Genomic DNA, 20,375 nt, shown 5'->3' with positions numbered 1-20,375 from the left:
CCCACCCGATCAGACAGACTCGGAAAACAAATTGCCCCCATTGTTTTCATCACAATCAGGAGTTCAAGTACCGAATTTGTTAGTACCTGTAAACTTCCTTGTAGATAGTCACGTGATTACCCGAAAAAACAAGGCGCTATATTTCGGAAGCGAAAGCAGTAAAAACGCTACTTAGAGCGACACAAACCGGCACAAACACAGCAGTAACGATTGTGGTGAGTTTAGTCGTTTGTGCTGTTCGACGGGCGGGTGGGCAACTTCATGGAGCTGGACAAGCAAAAATGTCTGGGTCATTACATTGCAGAGTGCAGAAGACTCGACTTCACCTGAGGATCTAACACAGACACCCATACCGGTGTCTTCAGAGGGCAGGTGTGTGTGTGCTGTTCTACACCAAGGGCTGGCCGGAAACACAAAGATAAAAGGACTGTGAGCTCATCGCTTCATGTTTGCGCATAAGACCCCTGTAAATACAAACACACGGATAATTACAGTTTATTAAAGAATTCAGATATATGTTCTCTTCTGTTATGTGAAAATAAAAAATATGTTTCCAATATTGCCGCGGTCCGCAGGTGTGAGACGGTGGACTTTCCAGTGTTGCTTATCGGATGTGTTATTTACTACCCTCGACAACTTTGTGCGTAGTGCCCCTTAAAAACACGCTGGTTCTTTTTCACGTTAAAAGTACACCGCTACGAAGTATTAAGACGTGCTCGTTAAAGCCTCTTGGTAAGAACATACAATTGTTTGCTAGTGTTCGCTTTTTGAGACTACACCCGCAACTCTTCTGGTATGTGATACTCGTGATAAATTAAATTTTCCCGCTCACACAAATGCACAGAAGACACTGATATTAAATGCAAAATCCACCCCGTCCCCCACCCGGGCAATCTGAGGAACACAATTGCAGAACTGTTACTTTCGCACCGGTAACAGACGCTTGAACTCGGCAGACGGGGTCACTGGAGGTCAGAGGCACCGTGCATGGTCACATGATCACCGGGAAAAGAAGGCGCTATATCTCGGGAATGAAAGCAGCACAAACGCTACCTTCAACGGCACAAATGCAGCACTAACGATTGAGACCGGTCCGGTTCCTCTACGACGTTGTAGGGGGGCTGACTGACGTCACACACACACACAAAAATAAGGCGCTATATCTCGGGAAAGAAAGAAGCTGGGAAGTTACTTCTAACGGCACAAACGCAGCACTAACGTATGAGACCGGCTTGGTTTCCCTACGACATTGTAGGGGGGCTGAGTGACGTCACGACCCCGAAAAAACAAGGCGCTATATCTCGGATACGAAAGCTGCACAGATGCTACTTTCAACGGCACAAACGCAGCACTAACGAATGAGGTGGGTTTAATCGTTTGTGCTGTTTATAGGGGGGCCAACTTCACGGAGCTGTAAAAGAGACGTGCAAGAGCCCTTGTTCTTGATAAACAAGGTTCGAGCGTTTGATGCAAACGTTGCAGTCGTTTCTATGAAGCAAAAAGAGCACGTTTCCATCAGTCCTCCCTCGCATAATGGTGAATAAACTGGCGTTACACTTTCTTTTCGTTCATAAAAGATTTTCCACCAGTGTCTGCCTCTGATCTGTTTTGTCAGCAGCCCCGTTGTGCGCCAAGAGCAGAGTCCTGTTATTGTACAGTAGCAAACCGAGGACAAGGAGAATTCAGAAATAAATTCCTATTAAGAAAGCGCGTGTAGTCTCTGGACCTGGCCCCAAAAGTTACCTGTTACGGACTAAAGGTTAAAACAAAGTTCCATGATCGATCAGATTTGACGACCACACTAATGTGATAGGTAGGGGTTACTACATACTGTATACCTCATTCACCGAAAGAGCGAAAACTCGGGAACAGAAAAAAAAACTAACCTTAAGAGGTGACATCACCTCGTTAGCTTAGCAACACGTGTAGTAGGGATGTGCTCTGAAAGTATTGGATATTCCGAATAATGTATACTTAAAAGTGATTTTTAAAAAAGTTATAAGGAACGGAGCCACGCATTTGGAAAGGGTTTTCCTGAACCACTCAAGTTTGGCAAAAGGTTTCTGGGCGTAAGGAACGAGTTACCAAGACGTGTTGGTCGAAGCCTGTACACCTGGATGAGGGCCCCGGATCAATGAGTCATTATCAAATGAGCCGAATGATCATTCTTGTGTAATCTTTTATGTTTTTAGTATATTTCGTGCTTATACTCAACTCAACACCGTCGCTATAATTATCTGCCTGAACGTAATTTTAAGCCAACAGGCTGAACATAGCCTTTTTGTTTGTAATAATAATTTCAAGTGCCAGTGGCACCTTCTACAAGAGAAGGGGCTTAATGTTGAACCGTTAGTTACCCTGTAGTCAATTTCTACTCACTTGCCCTTTAAAGCGCCGAGTTGAGACTGTTTGTCGCTGCTGTGTTGGATGCGCTTGTAATCCTCAACTGCGTACTTGACATGCTATCTGAACCACGGATGAGCTCAGGTGGAGTTTGGGGTGGTTGCGCCCTTAGTACGATTCGGAGAAGTACGGTAGATCTCGGCCGTTCAATGGGTTACAATTCCAGCAGCGCTCGGTAAACGGATTGAGGACGAGTGAGAATTTCAGAGCACCAGAGAGAAGGAGGCGGGGGGAGACGTTTTCTTTTTTCACTTCTCAGCTGACAGACATTATCCTTAACGCGCCACAACACTGAGTTAAAAGTCGGCCTGGTTTATTCATTATCTGTGAGCAATTACCAGAGGAGGAGGCGGGAAAGGGGGGAATAAACGATAGGTTGTTCAGTTTCAGATAACTGTTATCTTCCCTCTGGAAAGCGAAACGGGGAAAAAGGAGTTAACCGGTTGGTGCTATTGCACAAAATATCCCCCTGGATCGTGTCGTCTGTTTATGGGAGGGAATATAGTCTAGTTGTGGAGAAGCAACAGATCTTTACTGAAAAACAATCTTGAGCCTGTCTGTACCCTCTCTGTCAGTACTGTTATTCCAAAGATGAAAAAGACGGATTTTTAAGAGCTCCCTTCTTAAAATACAACGTCATCTGGATCGCCGAGCTGTAGTTTAATCCACCTGGCTTTGAAAGTAATCTTCATGTGTAAAGGCGAGTACTGGCGTTGTCTTTTCGATCAATATTTATGGATTTCATTTCCAAGGAAGGTGAGACAAGAACGTAGTGTATTGCATTCACTGGAATTTTGCAGCGAGAACGAAAATTAATTTATATAGTAGGTTCATAGCTTATACGTACGGACAAGACTGTTAAGCATTTTAAATATAAGAAGGTTATATATTTTTACAAGCGTCTGCAATTGTATTTAGATGTTTGGTCTATTGTAAGATCACATCAAATCTGACACCATAGACAGTAAAGTCATCTGGATGGCGAGAAAAAACGCATCGTAAAATATTCCTCCTAATCTGAAGCAACTGTTGAATTTCTGGCTCAGTTGCGCGATTTTAATAAGACAAACAGCTTGTTGTCTCAGTTTATATCATTCTGCCAATCGGAATATAAATTAAGTAGTTTTTCATTTCTTTCTGGATTAAAAGAAGTCAATGTCTTTTTATTCAAAATTCCGTATAAATGTTATATACTTGTTGAAGTAACTATTCCGTCGCCTGTTGCTGCTATTATTGCTGATAAATGCATATGTAAAAAGTCTATTTTTATATTCACTAAAGAAGAAAGACAACTCCAGTTGCACATTTAAAGACCAAAATATTTTATTTTTGCAGTAAAACGTAATTTTTTAGATAGTCCCAATCTGTATTTGGTTTCAAGCATATGTGTGTGTGCTGTAATTGAATTATTTTTTATATTCATTGCATTTCGTTTCTTTCGGTGACACTTGCAGTCACTTTATTTTTATAATTGCCGTGAGGGTTTATCATCAGTGTGGAGGGACGTTCTAGTGGGTCGTATCACGCTCCGACATTTACTGCAGAAGCCATCAGCCGCCTAAAGTTTAAACGCACTCTATCATTTCATGCAGATGAGGTTTCGCTGCTAGGGAAAAAGAAGCTGAAACGCTGGTAGCTAGGTGTTTAGAGGGTGTTTAAAAAGTGCAGCCGTTCCATCAAAATCTATGATCAGCTCCGTGTGTGTTTCATCCTACCGTGGGCGCAAGTCTGGCAACAAACCTCCATCCAAAACATGTCTGAAGGAAGAAATGGGCAGGGGGGAAGACTCGGACAAAATAGTCATCAATGTTGGCGGGACAAGGCACGAAACCTACAAGAGTACTCTTAGGACTCTCCCCGGGACCCGGCTGGCCTGGCTAGCCGACCCAGACGCTCAGAGCAACTTTGATTTTGACAATCGTCACAACGAGTTTTTCTTCGACCGACACCCGGGGATATTCGCCTATGTATTGAACTACTACCGGACTGGCAAGCTCCACTGCCCGGCAGATGTCTGCGGACCCTTGTTCGAGGAAGAGCTGGCGTTTTGGGGCATCGACGAGACGGACGTGGAGCCCTGCTGCTGGATGACCTACCGCCAGCACAGAGACGCAGAAGAAGCCTTAGATATCTTCGAAGCCCCAGACCCGGACGACGGCGAGGACGACAGAGAGTTGCCAAGGCGCTTGGGCATCGATGACTGCCCGGATAGGTCGCGGGGCTGCTGGGAAGTGTGGCAACCAAAAATATGGGCTCTCTTCGAAGACCCTTACTCTTCAATGGCCGCCAGGGTAGGTTTCTCAGAAATGTTTAGCTGTTAATAAGTCGGGGGGTCGGTATGGGGAAACACATGGTGCGCTGTTTCTAACGGATACTACTCACCTAATGCCTCTACCGAACAGGTGCGTTACCTACAATATGTCCAGACTACGTTTTCTTCAACAGGTGTGTTTCTTTAAGGGCATTTTAGGTAAGAAAAAACACTTTTCATCCATCCAAGAGAAGAGCTGCTGACAAATGATACATGGTAATTATGTTATCTGCTGTTACACCTGTAACCCAACAAGTCACAAAAAGCGAACACTGCACTGTTAGGAAAGAAGACGACTCTGAGAACTGACACTTTCATTAGGGTGATGTACTGTACTAGCAATTTTGAAGTGAAGGGGCGTTTGGGTATATCACAGTAGTGCTGAGTTTGAATAAACGTTATTTCAGATGTATAAAAGGTTTGTATAACCTGCAGTCAATATAAAGTCTATTCTATCTCGAAGTTTACTTACAACTCTTCAAATAAAAATAAAGTGATTAAAACATGGTATTCTGATTACGTAAGATTATAGATCCTCTTTGTTTTGATTTTTTAAAAGTATTTTCTGGTTTCGCAACGTATTCTGAAGAAAAGGTGGTTTTACTTTTAACGGTTGAGTAAGGATCTCAGGCAAACAAGTACATGAGACCTAAATGTGATAATTGTCAAGTTCTTAGAATGGATCCATTAAAGCCCATATTATTACAAGTAAACAGATCTATTGTCGTTTGCTTAGAACACAAACTAAAACAAGCATAAAAGGATCATTTGCTTCAACGGGTGCTTTGAAATCGCGTTAATTAATCATTATCATGATTGCTTTCTATTTATAGTTTAAGCGCTATGAACTACAAATCCTCATTTATTGAATTTCAACAGTTGTAATATTTGAGGTATGAATAATATATTGTTTTATTGTTCTCTGTGCGTTTAGTAAAATCCATGCTGCTTTGTTTATCGTTTGTAAGAATGAACTGGATTGTTCTTGATCATGATAACGGGGGTGGGTATGCGCAGTATTCAACAACTTCCAACCCAATGCAAGCTTTTGAATGAAGGATGGTTTTCATTAAGAAATGTGGCCTTGGTTAGACGGTCCTGAAATAGCAACCGCTTCGTTTTGTGTGTGGTGATTCTTTGCGTATTAATATTTGTGCACCTGTGCTCTTTAGGGGCTCAGTAAATTAGGACAGCTTTGCGCATGTCTGGGGTGTGTGTGTGCGCTGCACATTGTAGTGGCTAAAGAAAGAGCGAATTATACAAGAATAATTGCATAATTTCAGATTCTTCCATTTCTGACATTATAGCAGTAGTCAGAACGCACTTGATGGAGTTTCACACTGCTTTTTGATTTTAATTAGTAAAAAAATGTTGCATTTATAAAGATTATTTTGGGGGGAATAAAATCGCTCAGGCAATGCACAAATGTCTCTAGAGAGAAATACAAACTGAACTTAGCTATAAATGCCAAACTCACAGCGCATTCAAAAAAGGTAATGGTTAGAAAAAGCACATATGCAACACTAATGACAGCACTCAAGCATTTAAGTTAAAAGCACAATAAGCACGGACAAAGGGTATGAAATTTCTACACACTATCATATTGACAGGCTTTTTTTTGTAACTGCAATCTCATTGCTAGTCATATAGGGTTCTGACAGGCTAGACATCCTTTCAAAAACTATAAAAACAGGTGAAAAGGGAACTGTTCAGGCAATTACAGGCAATCTAGCGAACCTTAAGGGGATATGAGATAGATCTGATCATAGCTAGCTGTGGTGGGTTTTAAGCTTGTTTGGAAATGGACTTGCAGCTGAAGGCTGGGGCTTTGTTTGCCTATTAGAGAACTCATGCATTGCAAGAAAGATAGAATGAGGGTCAAGTGTGTGTGTGAGTGTGGGGCGGGGGGCACTACTTTGATTCATTGGGAAGATCACATTGAAGGGTGTACAGTGAGGGCTGGGGAGGCACAAAACAGTGACTGCAGGTTTTGAGGAGTTTTCATTTTCTCCATGTTTGGTGTTTCGGGCTCAGCACACAAGGGTCTTTTAGCAAGGCTTTTGGACTTTTGGCTTTTGGGATAAGCTGTATTATGTTATGGAAACAGAAGAGGTTGACAAATATTTGTGGTGCAATTGCGAGCAATATTTATACTAACTCTACCACCTTCATATATTGCCCATTTTTCTCTCATGGTCTGTTGCCCCTTGCTGCACTGTTTGCAACCTCCCTCCTGCTTTGGAGTCTTATTCTATACCCATTCAGCCCGTGGTGGGACACAGGAAGGGGGCTGGTCATTGTTACACAGTGTGGAAATGGTCAAGCAGCAGTCATGACAGTTCCCTGCCTGACATGATGAATCAATGCAGGAGTCAGGCATGTCTGCATCGAAACGGATATTGCTACTTTCCACGGATGTCCATCCTCGAGTCAGACTGTGTGGTTGCTTTGGCTGCTTTCCCAGAAGCACCAACTGCACAAGGTTATCTGCAAGGTTGACAGGGCTGTTTACAGGCAAAGATCTAGCAGTGATGGTGTATATATGGAAAAGGCTGGGTTCAACTCTGCTGTTATTTTTTAAAAAATATCATTTGAATATTTTTGACAAGTTGTACTTCTTGGGTGAAGAAATATCAACATATTTCCACAAAAATAGGTACAATCTTTTTAATCTGATTTTAAGCTGATGTGAAAAAGAAACGGGAGCAAAATGATCATATGAAGGCGAGCTTCGAGCTTTGCATCTCTTTGAGCATCTCTTTTATTTGCTGCTGCTATCGCAGCCTTCTGCCACAGACAGTATGTCTAAAGGGAAAAAGGGCTGGAGTGTGCTGGAGGTGGATGGGTTGATGAGGCTAGGGTATGGACATGCAAGATCCACCATAATTTGTCTGAATGTGTGAGAGAGGGGCAGTTTTATTAAATTCAGGGTTTTCTTCTGCAGTGTCAGAGTGGTGCTGGGAAGTATCATTGTGTGAAGACCACACAGAGAAGATAGAGCCTGGCCCCTGCTATTTTTTCCTATATGCTAACACATTGAGGAGATAGTCCTGAAGTGATCTTATCTGTCTGTTTTACTGTTCATTTGTTTTCTTTGTGGGCACGTGTTCCCTTAATGTGACTCCCTTTCTTCCCTTTTTGACAAATGACTCCTACACCTGGACATGGGAGGGAGTGTGCAGATGTAGATTTTATATTTCCCCTAAAGACTTTTTCTGTGGACTGAGAAAATCTTGCCTGCATTGTTTCAGATCATGCTTTGTTAGGCAGAAAAAAAAAAAGTACACAAGCCAGCTAGAAAACTGGGAGGTAAGAAGTGATAATGAACCGCTAGGTTGGTTGGAGGCTGGGGGTTGGGTGCAGGCATAGCTTTATGACTTGCACATTTCAGTAAGGAGTCTTGACACATTTGGAGTGTGAAAACACTTCAGCGCACACGTACACTTGCCCAGCATCTTTCCGTTCAGGGCTGAGTGACTGCCGTCAGAAGGCACTGTGTGAGAGCCAGTTGAGCCATCACTACAGAAAGAGCCATTATCCAACACGCATCCTCCAGCACTTTTTCCCACTGGGGACAATCTAAGTTCATCTAAGTCAACAGCCCAAATCTAGTCATTGTTCAGATTATGATCAATGACAATCTAGATGGCTAGATTTGGGCTGTCTTTCACACACACGCATATCTAAAAGGAAATACCTGTGTAATGCTGGTTGCATTATAATTTACTATGTACCTTGATTTACCCAAAGTACCTTGAATTTAAATTTGTAGTGTCATTACAAGGGAAAAATAATAGTTAAAATATAACAGCATTAATACACCCATAGCAAGATATGCTCTGGCTGCAAACCAGTCACTTGGAGCTCATTAATGTTGCCTTTGTGACAGCTGAGCTGCACTCTCTGCTAATATCTCAGTGCCACGCAAGACCGACCCACATGTTGCTTGTGGCTAATCACTGCTTCCTGCCACTGCCAACAAGTTCATTGAAACTGATTCATTTAAATCCACTTCTTGTGAAAGTTAGAGACAATTAGAGGCACCCTTAGTGGGATTTGTGACAAATATGAGTTTGATGCTCGTCTGTTCTGCGTCACCGTGACCTTGTATCTTGCAAGGGGAGATGAATTCTGCTAGTGCCTTGTATTTGTCCACATCGCATCACAATTCATTCGGGACATTTTTCCCACCTTGGGTCAAATTCATAGAGGTGTATCATTGTACCACATGACTGCAAAATCACCTTCTCGTGCTAAATGTCAAAATGTATAAAGGTTGCCTGAATCATAGGCCTGGCTTCATACTTTCATGGTTAGCGAAAGGGAACACTAATGTATGCCCTAAAGGTTTATCTCTGGTGGATAAAATGAGTCAAATATGTGAAGGAGCTCAGGATCCTTGATGAGAAGTGCCTTTTTAATGTATTTGTGTATATTTAGGAGCACTCTCCAGCTTTGTGTGTAAATGTTATTATTAACAATAGATAATACTAATAATTAAACAGCACCTCTTAGTCCTGTCTTTGCCATGGCATATTTAAAAACACACGTGACTTTCTAGCTTGGCAGTTTTCGTTTTCCCTGAAAGAGACTGCTCGCTTCAATCCTGGCTCTGGACCTGACCTAATCAATCTATTTCACCCCCTAGCTACATCAGGCCACGGTTCTATCTAAAAAGCTAACCTTTTTTCTCTGCATGTTTCCCTCGGAACAAAGACATCGACCTTCACGCGGGCGCTGTGCGTTCTGCTCCAGTGTGCACGGCCCGGGGTCGGGCACCGTCAGACCAGACGCGACACGGGCAGTCTATAATCTGCAGCCTCCCAGAGAGCCTATCAGCGCAGGGCGCTTCTAATGCACTTGTGTGTGTCTCTGGGTCTCTGAACTGTATAGATGTGTGTGTGTTGGCTAATGCTGGGGTGAGGATCAATTGTTGTTGTTATCATAATTACTAGTCCTAAATTAAAAAAACTAATTACTAGGCAGTGGAGCTGATTTACTTAAGACTCTTTTTTTTCCAATGTCCTAACGTATTATTAGAGTAGGATTTTATAAGTTTTAGTGGTGGACTCAGAATTAGTTTTAGTTTTGCAGAACAGTGTTTTCCATATAGGAACATATGATCTTCATGATCATTCTTCTTATTATTCTTCTTCTTATTATTAAGACATCTCTTATTTTTGTACTAGCTTCTTTACTGCCTGAATCTAATCCAGAGGGCATATGTCTTTACAAAGAACATCCAAGCCTTTAAATATTTACAGGTCCAACCTGCCGTTTGTTATCGTTCTGTTTTCTGTTGACAGCAAGATGTTAAGAGGTGGCCTGTAGTGGCAGAAAGCATAAAACATTTTTTTCTTTTGTTCTCCAGTGAGTAGATCGGGGGGGGGGCAGGAGGAAAGTTACCAGATGTTTGTTTCCCGCTGTAAGGACATCAGAGAGGTTCTAGATGTTCAGCCCATCTAGCTAACTGATCTGATCGTGTCACCCAGCTGCTTCTCAAAAGACACTGGGATGTCAGATACAGCAATATGGCTGTGCAGACTGTTGTAATTAGTGAGTCATGTCCTTACAGACCTGGCTTTATGCCACTGTTATTCTGGGAGGGGAGGCGGGGGGGGAGCCGGCTCTCGGTAGATGGGATAGTCTTCTGTCGGAAATGCAACGTCTGCCCAAACTCTGCAGAGAGATGCGATCCCCCAGTCTGGGGCCATCAGCTCGGTCCCCTCCTGTCACTCTGGCTGGGAGGTGGCAGCCGGGAGCTCTGGAACAACCAGTACTCTCTGCACATCCGAGAACGCCCCGGCACTATGACCACTATGACCACTTGCCAGAATTAGATCTTGGTGAGTCTCTTGTCGAATCTCCAGTTATTTCCTGGAGCCTCCAGAGACTCGCGAGAGATATCGTAACAGGTTCTGCGAGGCATTCGAAATGCTTTTCTTATCATGGTAGAGCTCTTGTCCTTTTGTCAACCAAACTTTCATTTTCTGACCGTTTATGTAAATAAATTCACTGGAAAATGTATCACAATTCGGTCGCGCAAATAGTGTATTGGAGCCGCATTCATCTTCTGTTATTTTTACTTTCAGACACGGCTGTTTGGGTAGAGCAACAGCTTTTTTTAAATCACTGGTTGTAGGGCTTGCTTGACCCCCCCCCCACTTTAGTAGTAGTTTTAATGAAGATGTTTAAAATTTACATTTGCTTATGTATATATCAGCTATAGCTTCTTCCCCAGAGCCATCAAGTTGGTGACGCCCCCACTCCCTCCCATCATACTATGATCTCTCCTGACTTCTTCCTATACCCACAAGGACTGTACTCCAACACCACTACACACACGACATGTAAGCCAAAATTGCACTGTCCCTTTGAAAGCTCAGTAAACCTATTAGTTGTAATATTTATTAATCACCATGCTATTTTCACACTGTTCCCCGAATTACCTTGCACTGTTTTTGTCCAGTTATATTTTCTCTGTTTGCGGATTTTGCACAGTTTTGATTACATGTTATGTTCTTACACGTTACTCTTATTGTTATTGTGTTAGTCTATTGTCTTATCTTCTGTCCTATTTATATACTGCACCTGAGTGACTAATGAGAAACACTTTTCATTATACTATGCACCTGTGTGAGTATAATGGCAATAACGTTGAATTGAATTGATAGGGTGTGGCAAGGTGGCATGGTGTGAAAATTGGCCCTGGTGTGAGTGAGTGTCTGTGTGTGCCCCACAATGGACTGACGTCCCATCCAGAGTGTGTCCTGCCTTGTGCTCGTTGCTTGCCAGGACAGGCTTTGGTTTCGCTGCAACCCTATATTGTATAAAGCTGTTAGAAAATAGATATTTCAACTAGTCTGAGACCCCTAATCTTAAAATAGGCTCGGACAGTCTTGTACGAAGTTAAAATCAAGTCTGTTGATGCAATGGCTGTGGTGTAAATTATGGTAGGCATGCTGATCCCTTGTGACTCTTTCAGCATTTAGACTGTCGTGAGATTATTATTGTTCCAACCCCTTGTGTTCCTTTCTTGGTTGAAGATGCTGCTGTAAAAAAAGCCAGCCCAAAAGTAATAATAGCATGGATTATTTATTTTATAGTAATTCTCCCTCAGTCTTGCTTGCCTCTTTTTTCACTGCTCAGTGGAATTAATTCTGTCTTTGTGAGAAAAATATTTCATTCCACTGCACAAAAGTGTTCATCTCAGGCTGGCAGGTGCATGCAAGACCATTTGGTTTCTCTTGTGCATTTATTTCTGTTGGATTGTTTCCTCATTGTTCAGTGTATTTGGGTGTTTCGGAGGGGAGAGTTTGATTTTCCCTTTTCACTATAAGTAAACGATTTGCAAGAATACTTTCTGAGATCCACAGCCAGTTGCCAACTTTCCATTTTTCCATGTAGTGTCATGCTTCACCAAAGCAGCAACAGAAAAGATTCTGGTAGCTCTGAAAAGGTCTTTAATTGACTGACCACTGTCGGCACGTTCAATGAAACTTACAATCGTTTCAGTTTGTGTGCACAAATCTCAAAATAACATCACCATTTATTTCCACTGTGGCTGAGAGCTATAAGGAGCTTTCTTGTTCAGCTTTCTCCTCATCCTTCTCCTTATCAACTGTCTTCTTCTGTTTCATCTTCAAGTTATTCATCCTCTGATCCTCCTCTTCCATCTTCTTCTTCCACTTCTCTCATTCTGCTTGTTCTCCTCCTCCTCCTTCTATGTCTTGAATTTGCTTTATTTGAAAACAGATATGAAGGAAGAAGATGGCAAGAAGGTTGCTTTAAATTGGAGGAACTTACAGTATTTGCTCCAGCTTTTGACTCCCACAGCTTCTGCAATACTCTAGTAAACTACTACACAGAAGTTAACTCGGCACTTGTTCTCAATGTCTGCTCTCCGTGACTTTGTCACCTGCAGGTTCACAGGCAGTTCTAAAAATATGATGAGGTGAAAGCCATGCAGAGCTGCAAGGCAAATTGCCTAATGAAACGCAAACTATATTTTGTTTCCATTAATATTCGTAAAAACTCCATCTTAATTTCCTATGGAAAAACCTGCCAGGGAAACTGCTTTCAATGGCAGTACTGCTCGTAAATTGCTGTGCAGCAGCCACTTAACTGCTGGGTTAATTGCACGACGTCGTCATTAAATTGTACTATAACAGTAATGGATCCAAACTGTCTGATTTGTACCTTTGAAACATCTGAAAAGTTTGGTTTGTTGGTGCTGCAGGCTATTTGAAATGTATTCTTTTATTATCCACCCAGCTTTGTATCGTACTCCGTGCCTGATCTTTTCCACTGCCTTCCCTCTGTTTTTCCTGCTATTTTAAAGAACAGCCGAGCACATTTTAAACAATAAAAGGTGTCAATGACCCACATCCAAGCTAGAACTCTCCAGATGTCAACCGCAGTCTCACATACAGCAATGAGCAAGCACAAGCTTATAAACACTTCATCTGCTGTTGAGTTGCATTTATTAAAATTATTTTGCATGCAATATTATTCATGTATATCTTCAGACAAAAGCTAGCAAACCTGTAGTACAGCAGCTTGCTTCTGTTATTTAGGTTGACATCGCAGTGATGTCACAGAGCTGTCCTTGCAATTTTATTCAAATGTTGTGCAGTTTTCCTGGACAGGGGTGCTCTTGAATTCTGTTTCCTTACAGTGAAGTTTAACGCAGTCTGTAGGCATTCATTTAATTAAGAACCCCGATAATACCGCTGCAAGAGCATTCCTGCAAATGGGGTGACTGACAAAGGGGGAAGGCTAAAATTAAAATGGATTGGGTTGCTCTGGTCCACAAACATTGAGGAAACTGAAACACTGGCTTCAGTGCACCCTCAAGCGTAGTACCACCAGACAGTGCTGTTCTTAATGATCAGATTAAATAAAATTGATCTGCTCTCGAAAAGAGCAACTTGTTAAAAAAAGACAAGCCTGTCTCGGGGAGAGTTTCTGAAACAGAATCCTGCCCTTTCCGTTTTTTTTTTCTGCAATGCTGTTCTGTGATATTAGAAGAGCTATCAGACAATGTTGACAGAGCTCCTGGCTTCTCCAATTTATCAGGGAGCTCCTCTGCAGATCTCTGGATCTGGTACACTAATGCTGTTGATATTATTGAACGAAAAAAAAACCTTCCCTGAAGTCAAAGGCAATGGGATATAAAAAGCAATGAAAAGTCAAAGCAATTTGGTTTAATACTGTTCAGAGATGTAGCCCAGGGTAACGTTCAGCTGGTAAAGTGAAGCACATTTGCAATATCTACAGAACCAGTTTTACTGTTTATCTAAAGAAGATCTGTACACTAACAGCGTACCAGTACAGACATCCTGGGAGAAAAGCAGGAAAGACCCACTATGCACAAGAAACATGACGCAAGCAATTATTTTTCTAGATTATTGCTCATCACTGTTGTATTACATTGAAGGAGCATCCATCCCCAGCAGTCTTAAATGATCAATTAGCAGAGATTAGGCAACTGATTGATCCAATTAGGTCATTCTGAACTCATCTGAAATTAAATGCAGGAAAGATTGTGTACTGTATGTGTAGTAAGACCACCCTTGGATGTTGAGCATTCATTTGTATTCTGTTGCAGTGACAATCCACATTAATATTAGCACTACATTGAAAATTACTCATGGATATTTTCAGTATCTTAATTGGATTATTTACATAATCCAAACTTTTCTCAAATTTAAAGGGTGTTATTTTTTTCTTTTTCATAGTGCTTTGCAACAAAAAAACCTTAGGCAAACCTATTTCTGTGTTGAGCTGTATTTTTGATTGGCAGTTCATTTAACTGCCAAGTGGTTTCCATATGGTCATATCGCATTGCTTGCCATATGTGAGCAATGACAGTTTGTATTGCAGACATTAAGGACATCATAAAAGCAAATTCCAGACTTCATAATTATCTGTAACCTAATTTTTGCAACCTGATGTCCCTCCTACTTTCTGCGCAGAAATGTGAATTTCCGTGCATTACTTTCTGTAGTTCAGTATTTTTTCAGCATTATTTCTGCTGCAAGGTAAAAATGAATTGAATTCCAAAGTCCTCCCAAGTTAATTGGAGATAAAGATTTAAACTCCTGGGTTCCATCATGATTTTCTTGACAGTTATTCATTAAAACCCATTTCCTTGTCACCTGGTCACTTTAAATTTTGCCTCTTTGAAAACAAGCAGAAGATTATTCAACCAGTGATAATAATCACTGGGAAGTAAATGAATTGCTTACTATTCAAAGAGAAAAAACTATCATTTTTCATGTTGGTTATTAGAATGCAGTCTGCTGAATTGTGGAATGCCAGGTTTTCATAGTTTAAAACGTATTTAATCTTCTGGGGCTGGTAGAAGTGTGTAGTAACTGGAGTGGCCCATGAATGGGACGTTTGCTTTACATGTAAAGGAAGTGAATTCCCTGCACAGGCTTTAACAATGTTCTACTGAGCTCCAGAACCCAATTTTGAAAGTCAGTGTTGTAGACTTTTGTAGATTTAGGAGTTAAAGACTCACTGTCAATATTTTGGCTATTATGAGATTATTTCCCTGACATTGTCCAGAAATTTAGAATGGATTGCTGAAAGAACTCTGGTTGTGAAATCCTCTTTCTTATAGACACTGTGACAAACACATTAATAACACTGGAGTATAGCCAGAAAAAGTTGACGGGCTTTGACTGACGTTTTTAGTCATTGATATTTCCAACAAACTAAAAGGACGATAAAATGACTGTGCAATACAAGAAGTCAAAATTCCAATTTAGCTTCGTTAAAATGAATTTAATCTCAAACAAATCAACAAACAGAATGGATTGTTTTAAAACTCTCTCTTAAAATGTTTTTGTTTTCTGTAAGAATAATTCCAGAGTGTTGTGAGTTAAGCTTGAAGAGGCTGACTATGGGATAGTTCAAGATGTGTGATAAAAACAGTCCATGTGGATCTGTGCAGAACCTGCAGAACTGAGCAGCATGTTCAGATCTCTAAGCCAATGAAATGTTCCAAAGTTATGGAGATTTTTTTTGTAGTGCTTTTTGCCAGTATTGACGTACAACAATTAACCAGAGAAGATGAGATTGATGTGACTCACTACTGTACGTCTAAATAGGAATATGGGGCACTTTCACAGACATTGAGTCCTTGCCTTTTATTTGCATGTGGGCCATTTCTTTCTGTTTGCTTCAGTGATAATTCATGTCTTATTAATTTTAGCGAGGTCAGGATCTACAGTACCTCTTTAATTGCACATTCTGAAATTGTTGTCTCCATATTTTTCTTTTTTTTTAAATGAAACATGAAACCCAGACATAGAATACAGTTTTGCTTTGCTACTAATTGATTTGGCTGACATGTTTAAAGCAGCTTAGGTTAGCACCCATTAACTCAGCCGGATATTTTACTTGAACAATTTTTGATAAAGTGTATTGCTCCAGGATGCACCATCAGTGTCTCATCTGGAATTCAAACGCACAAAATTCCAATTGTATTTCCAGAACCCTGACCACTGCTGACCCTATTAGGTGTGAGTGTGCTATTTTTGGTCATGATATTGTTGAGAAGCTGCAGTGGAAGTGAGTGTGAATATGAGAAAGGTTATAAAAGAAAGGATGGAAGTTAATTGATTCTATGATCTCATTCAACCGTTTCCTGAATTAAGCCTAAATATCGGCTTCAACCGCATGGCTGGCCAGCTTGTCCCAGACTCCTACCACCCTGCATAGGAAAGTGGGCTTTCATAGAGGAAAATGGCATTAAATGGCATTTCTTTGCTTTCCTTCTGTAGCCATTTTTAAACAATTAAATGGCATTTCTTTGCTTTCTTTCTGTAGCCATTTTTAAACAAAATGTCTCTCCCTTGAGAATGAGTGGACAGCAAAACAAGGATCTCTCCACATCTACAGTTTCAGGTGCTCAGTAATGAAATATTTGTAATAATCGGGGCTTTAGAGGAGATGGAGAAGATCAAGCCAACATGAAGGGCAGGTTGCAGACAGAGAGCTGTATTTAACAGGTGTTCAACCTCCACAGCACACTGGCATACAATTGCTTATATTTAACTACACTGTGTCATATTTTCCAGGAACTTCAGCTGCTGCTGCCACATAATTAGTTGGATGACAGGTGCAAGCTTCCGTTGAATCCTGCTGCTGCTGCTTCCACAGTTTCCTTTAGGGAGGAGCACGCTGTTCAGCGCGCGGTAAACAGGCCTGTTTTCAACCAGCAAAGGGGAATGAATTATTAATTGCCCCTGCCACTGGTCTTTAATGTGCTGCTTGGCCGGTGTTGCTGTACAGTGCATTTTGTACTGGTGCATTTTGTGTAGCAAAGGCTGCGGAACAGGGGCTGCTGTCCAGCACATGTGCCAAAGCAGGTCCTGTGCTAAGATATCCAATTAACTCATTATCAGTCAATTAATCAATTAAAAAGCTGGCTGTGCTCAACGTCTGTAAGGCAGGGGTATTCGACATATTCAATTTACTGTATATTCCAATACAGATCTTTGGTTTACTCAGCATTGGAATTAACTGCCTTTTGACTAACCCTACTGAGAATTCTTGTCACAGAACGTTGTTATGCACTGGTGTTTAAATGTATCCCTTAGGAAATATTAAAATATGTTAGGATCAGGGCTTTAACACCGTTTTGTCCAATGCAGTATTCATTACTGTACCTAAACATTGTGCATTGCAAGAAAGATCTAGTTGTATAGTGCAAGAACATCTCTCCTTGATATCTTGATGGAAGTATGCTACAGTCTGTGGTTGGGGTTCTACAACTGGAGAGGCTCAACGTTTCTGAATTTTTGCTTTGCATTTGAACTAAATTAGAATAGCTCTGACTGTCTCGTCAACCCCTCCTCAATATTGCAACAGTTTCTTTCTGGACAGATTGCGTTGCAATACAAAATAAACTGCTCAGTATTTGGGAATCTCAATAGTGATGCCCAATTACTAATCTAAATCTCCAACCAAAACTGGATGGAGTATGAACTTCAGCCCCTCCTTTCTACATCCACTAATAAAGGGAGAGAAGGTTGTCCGCCTTATAAATTGTGCAAAACCTGTGCAAAATGTCACCACTCTTGATTTTACTGTTTGTCAGAGCAGAAACCTTGACTCCATTATATGCTATTTTAAGGTGTCTGACTGTGCCTTTTATGACCAAGGGCAATTGCCTTTCTGAGCTCCTCAGTGTGCCGCTGTCATCCCTCGGTGCTTTGGAAAGGATACTGTGCAGATTGCTCTGCTGTTGAGCCTGGTTATAAACCATTCAGTGCTTAACTAAACCAAGTGCTTAGGAGAACTGTTAAGCCCACAGCTGATGTTATAAAGACAAAACAGTTAAAATGGCTAAACTGTAAAATCACTTCATTATCAAGTGCCTTTGGCTGAATTTCTGTGCCTTAAAAAGCTCATTTTATGCAGTGATGCTGTATGATAATTGTTATTATGATTTCAGTTCAGTTTCGTATGCTATGAAATTAGATCAAGTCCAGCAACATGCCACAGCTCTTTAAAGATCTTGTTTTCCTATTTACGAATACTTTGCTTTTTGGTGAATAATATTATATAATATTTATAGGTATTAAGAGATATTTTTATTTCAGAAAATAGCTGGGTGATATTCTTGGTTCAGTTAACTTCACTAACCTCTCTTATGTAGTGTGCACTAAAAAGTGTCCTAAAACATTATGTTTATACTTTCCTCATTGAAATTAAGGAATCTCAAGCACTCTTATGATTTTCTCACATTGAAAATAAGTTTTAATTACATTACATTCATAATGTATTTTTCGTTCCAAATGACTCCCAAGCACTTTATATATACACAGCATATAGAACAGGACCCACTTCATCCTTGACTAAAGTGCAGCTCCCACCTGGGTGATATTTATTTGTTAAAACGTTTATGACATTTTCTATTATGTGCCTGAAGCCTTCCTACACAGCAGATCAGATGGAGAAGTGAGAAATTGATTCACCAATTGAATTAAGGGGGAACTTTAGGGAGTTAAGAATGTGCAAGGACACCAGAGGACAAAAGTAAAGAAATAAAAGTGGGTTTGTGTTTAAGACCCTGACCAGGACCATTACACAAATGGCTGAGGAGCCTGGATCAAGACAGTCATATCGCTGAAGAATGTATCCTGACTTCCTTCTAATTGATTAGTGATCAAATGAGCTAGATAGGCTGAATGCCCTCTCATTTTTACCTCTACATGCTTTTCCCTTATCGTTTTGTACTGCTGCTTTGGTTGTCTCTGAATTTCATCACCTGCTCGCAGTTCACACCTGTATTTGTTAATATTCTCTTTCACATAGTGCCCCTGAAATTAATTTATTCTCAGTAGAGGGAGGTAAAAGAAGCCTGAGAGCTTTCTCTCCTGAGTTAACCCAACATATGTCCTATTTTTATCTTTGAAATGATCGCATTTTAATGTGCCAAAACTAAGAGCCAGATGCAGATAATCTAGAGAGAAGCTTTTTCAATCATATCTGTGGTGCATGGCTTTGGCAGCGCCATGAATAAAGAAGAAAAACTGCCAGTGCATTTGTCACTGGCCAAGATAAAAATCTGCCCTTCTATTTGATGACAGATCACAAAATGAAAACAGTGCCTGAGTTCTTTAATTCTGTTAGTGTTATTCTCCCATTCAGTTAACATTAATAATTTATGGTGCTTTTTTTAAACAATAATACAAAGCTTGACAATTCAGTTCACACCTGGCTTATCTTCACAATGCTTTCATTTTTCAGTGCAAGTGAGACACAATTACAAAGTTCTGTTAGCAGGCACTTTTGCTGTATTGAGGAACATTTTCCCCCATGAGAGAACTCCATGAATTGGGAAGGTTTTTAGAGCACCTTGTTTGGTCTTTACAGGTATTCCACCTTAAAGAAAAAAAATGCCCTTTAGCTATGGCCTGGTGTTAAAAGCCCTTATCTAGTGTGGACATGTGAAAATTGTTTCTGATTCCCCCTGGAACTGTTTGAGAAGCGAGGAGTTTTGAAGTCAGAGCACTCTTCTGTCACTCTGCATGTGCAGTGGCCCGGTGCTGACAGCTATGGAGCAGACATCTTAGAGCTCGGGCAGAGTTTCAGTATTTGACAATATATATATTTTTTCAAATTCATTCTCCTGCTGAGTAATTCTCAAACTGAGGTTTTATTCTTTTCAGAAAGAACATGATTCTAAATATGGGGTTTCTCCGTCTGTAGACCTTGTGGGAATAGTGAAGGGAATCTTATTATTAATAATTTATTTGACTGAAACTTTCCTCCAAAGCTGGATGCCTGGCTCAAGGATACAACAGCAGTGCCCTACCTGGGTGGTATACCCACAACTTTGTGCTTAGAAGTCCTGAGCCCTAACTACTATTCCACACTGCTGGCAGGCTAAAGACCTGCAAAAGACAGCCATTCCTCTGTTGTCAGTACGTCAACAAGCTAGGGATCATACACTGTATAATGTAATGAAATAGAATAGTCAGACTGCTCAATAGGCTGTCTCCACTTCCTTTTTCTCCATTGCTATCTAGAATCAGTGCCTAGTAATCTGCAAGTAAAACAGTGTTTTTGTCTGAACAAGACCTTTAGAAAATTGCATGCTACTGGAGGTGTTTATATCTCTTCAATTTTGTCATTTATT

General features: G+C 40.8%; 1 protein-coding gene across 1 annotated transcript in view; it reads left to right on the top strand.

Moving 5' to 3' along the window:
• Positions 1 to 2,122: 2,122 nt before the first annotated feature.
• Positions 2,123 to 20,375, top strand: part of kcnc4 (potassium voltage-gated channel, Shaw-related subfamily, member 4) — a 38,171-nt gene continuing 19,918 nt past the window's right edge. The window contains exon 1 of the mRNA XM_088640328.1: positions 2,123 to 4,694. Coding sequence (XP_088496454.1) covers positions 4,089 to 4,694 — 606 coding nt within the window. The 5' untranslated portion in view covers positions 2,123 to 4,088. The remainder of the gene's footprint in view (positions 4,695 to 20,375) is intronic.

The sequence above is a fragment of the Lepisosteus platostomus genome, chromosome 7 (genome assembly GCF_059453375.1).
Source record: "Lepisosteus platostomus isolate fLepPlt1 chromosome 7, fLepPlt1.hap1, whole genome shotgun sequence".
Lineage (NCBI taxonomy): Eukaryota > Metazoa > Chordata > Actinopteri > Semionotiformes > Lepisosteidae > Lepisosteus > Lepisosteus platostomus.
Note: the sequence above shows the minus strand (reverse complement) of the source record. Positions and strands in the feature narration are given on the sequence as shown.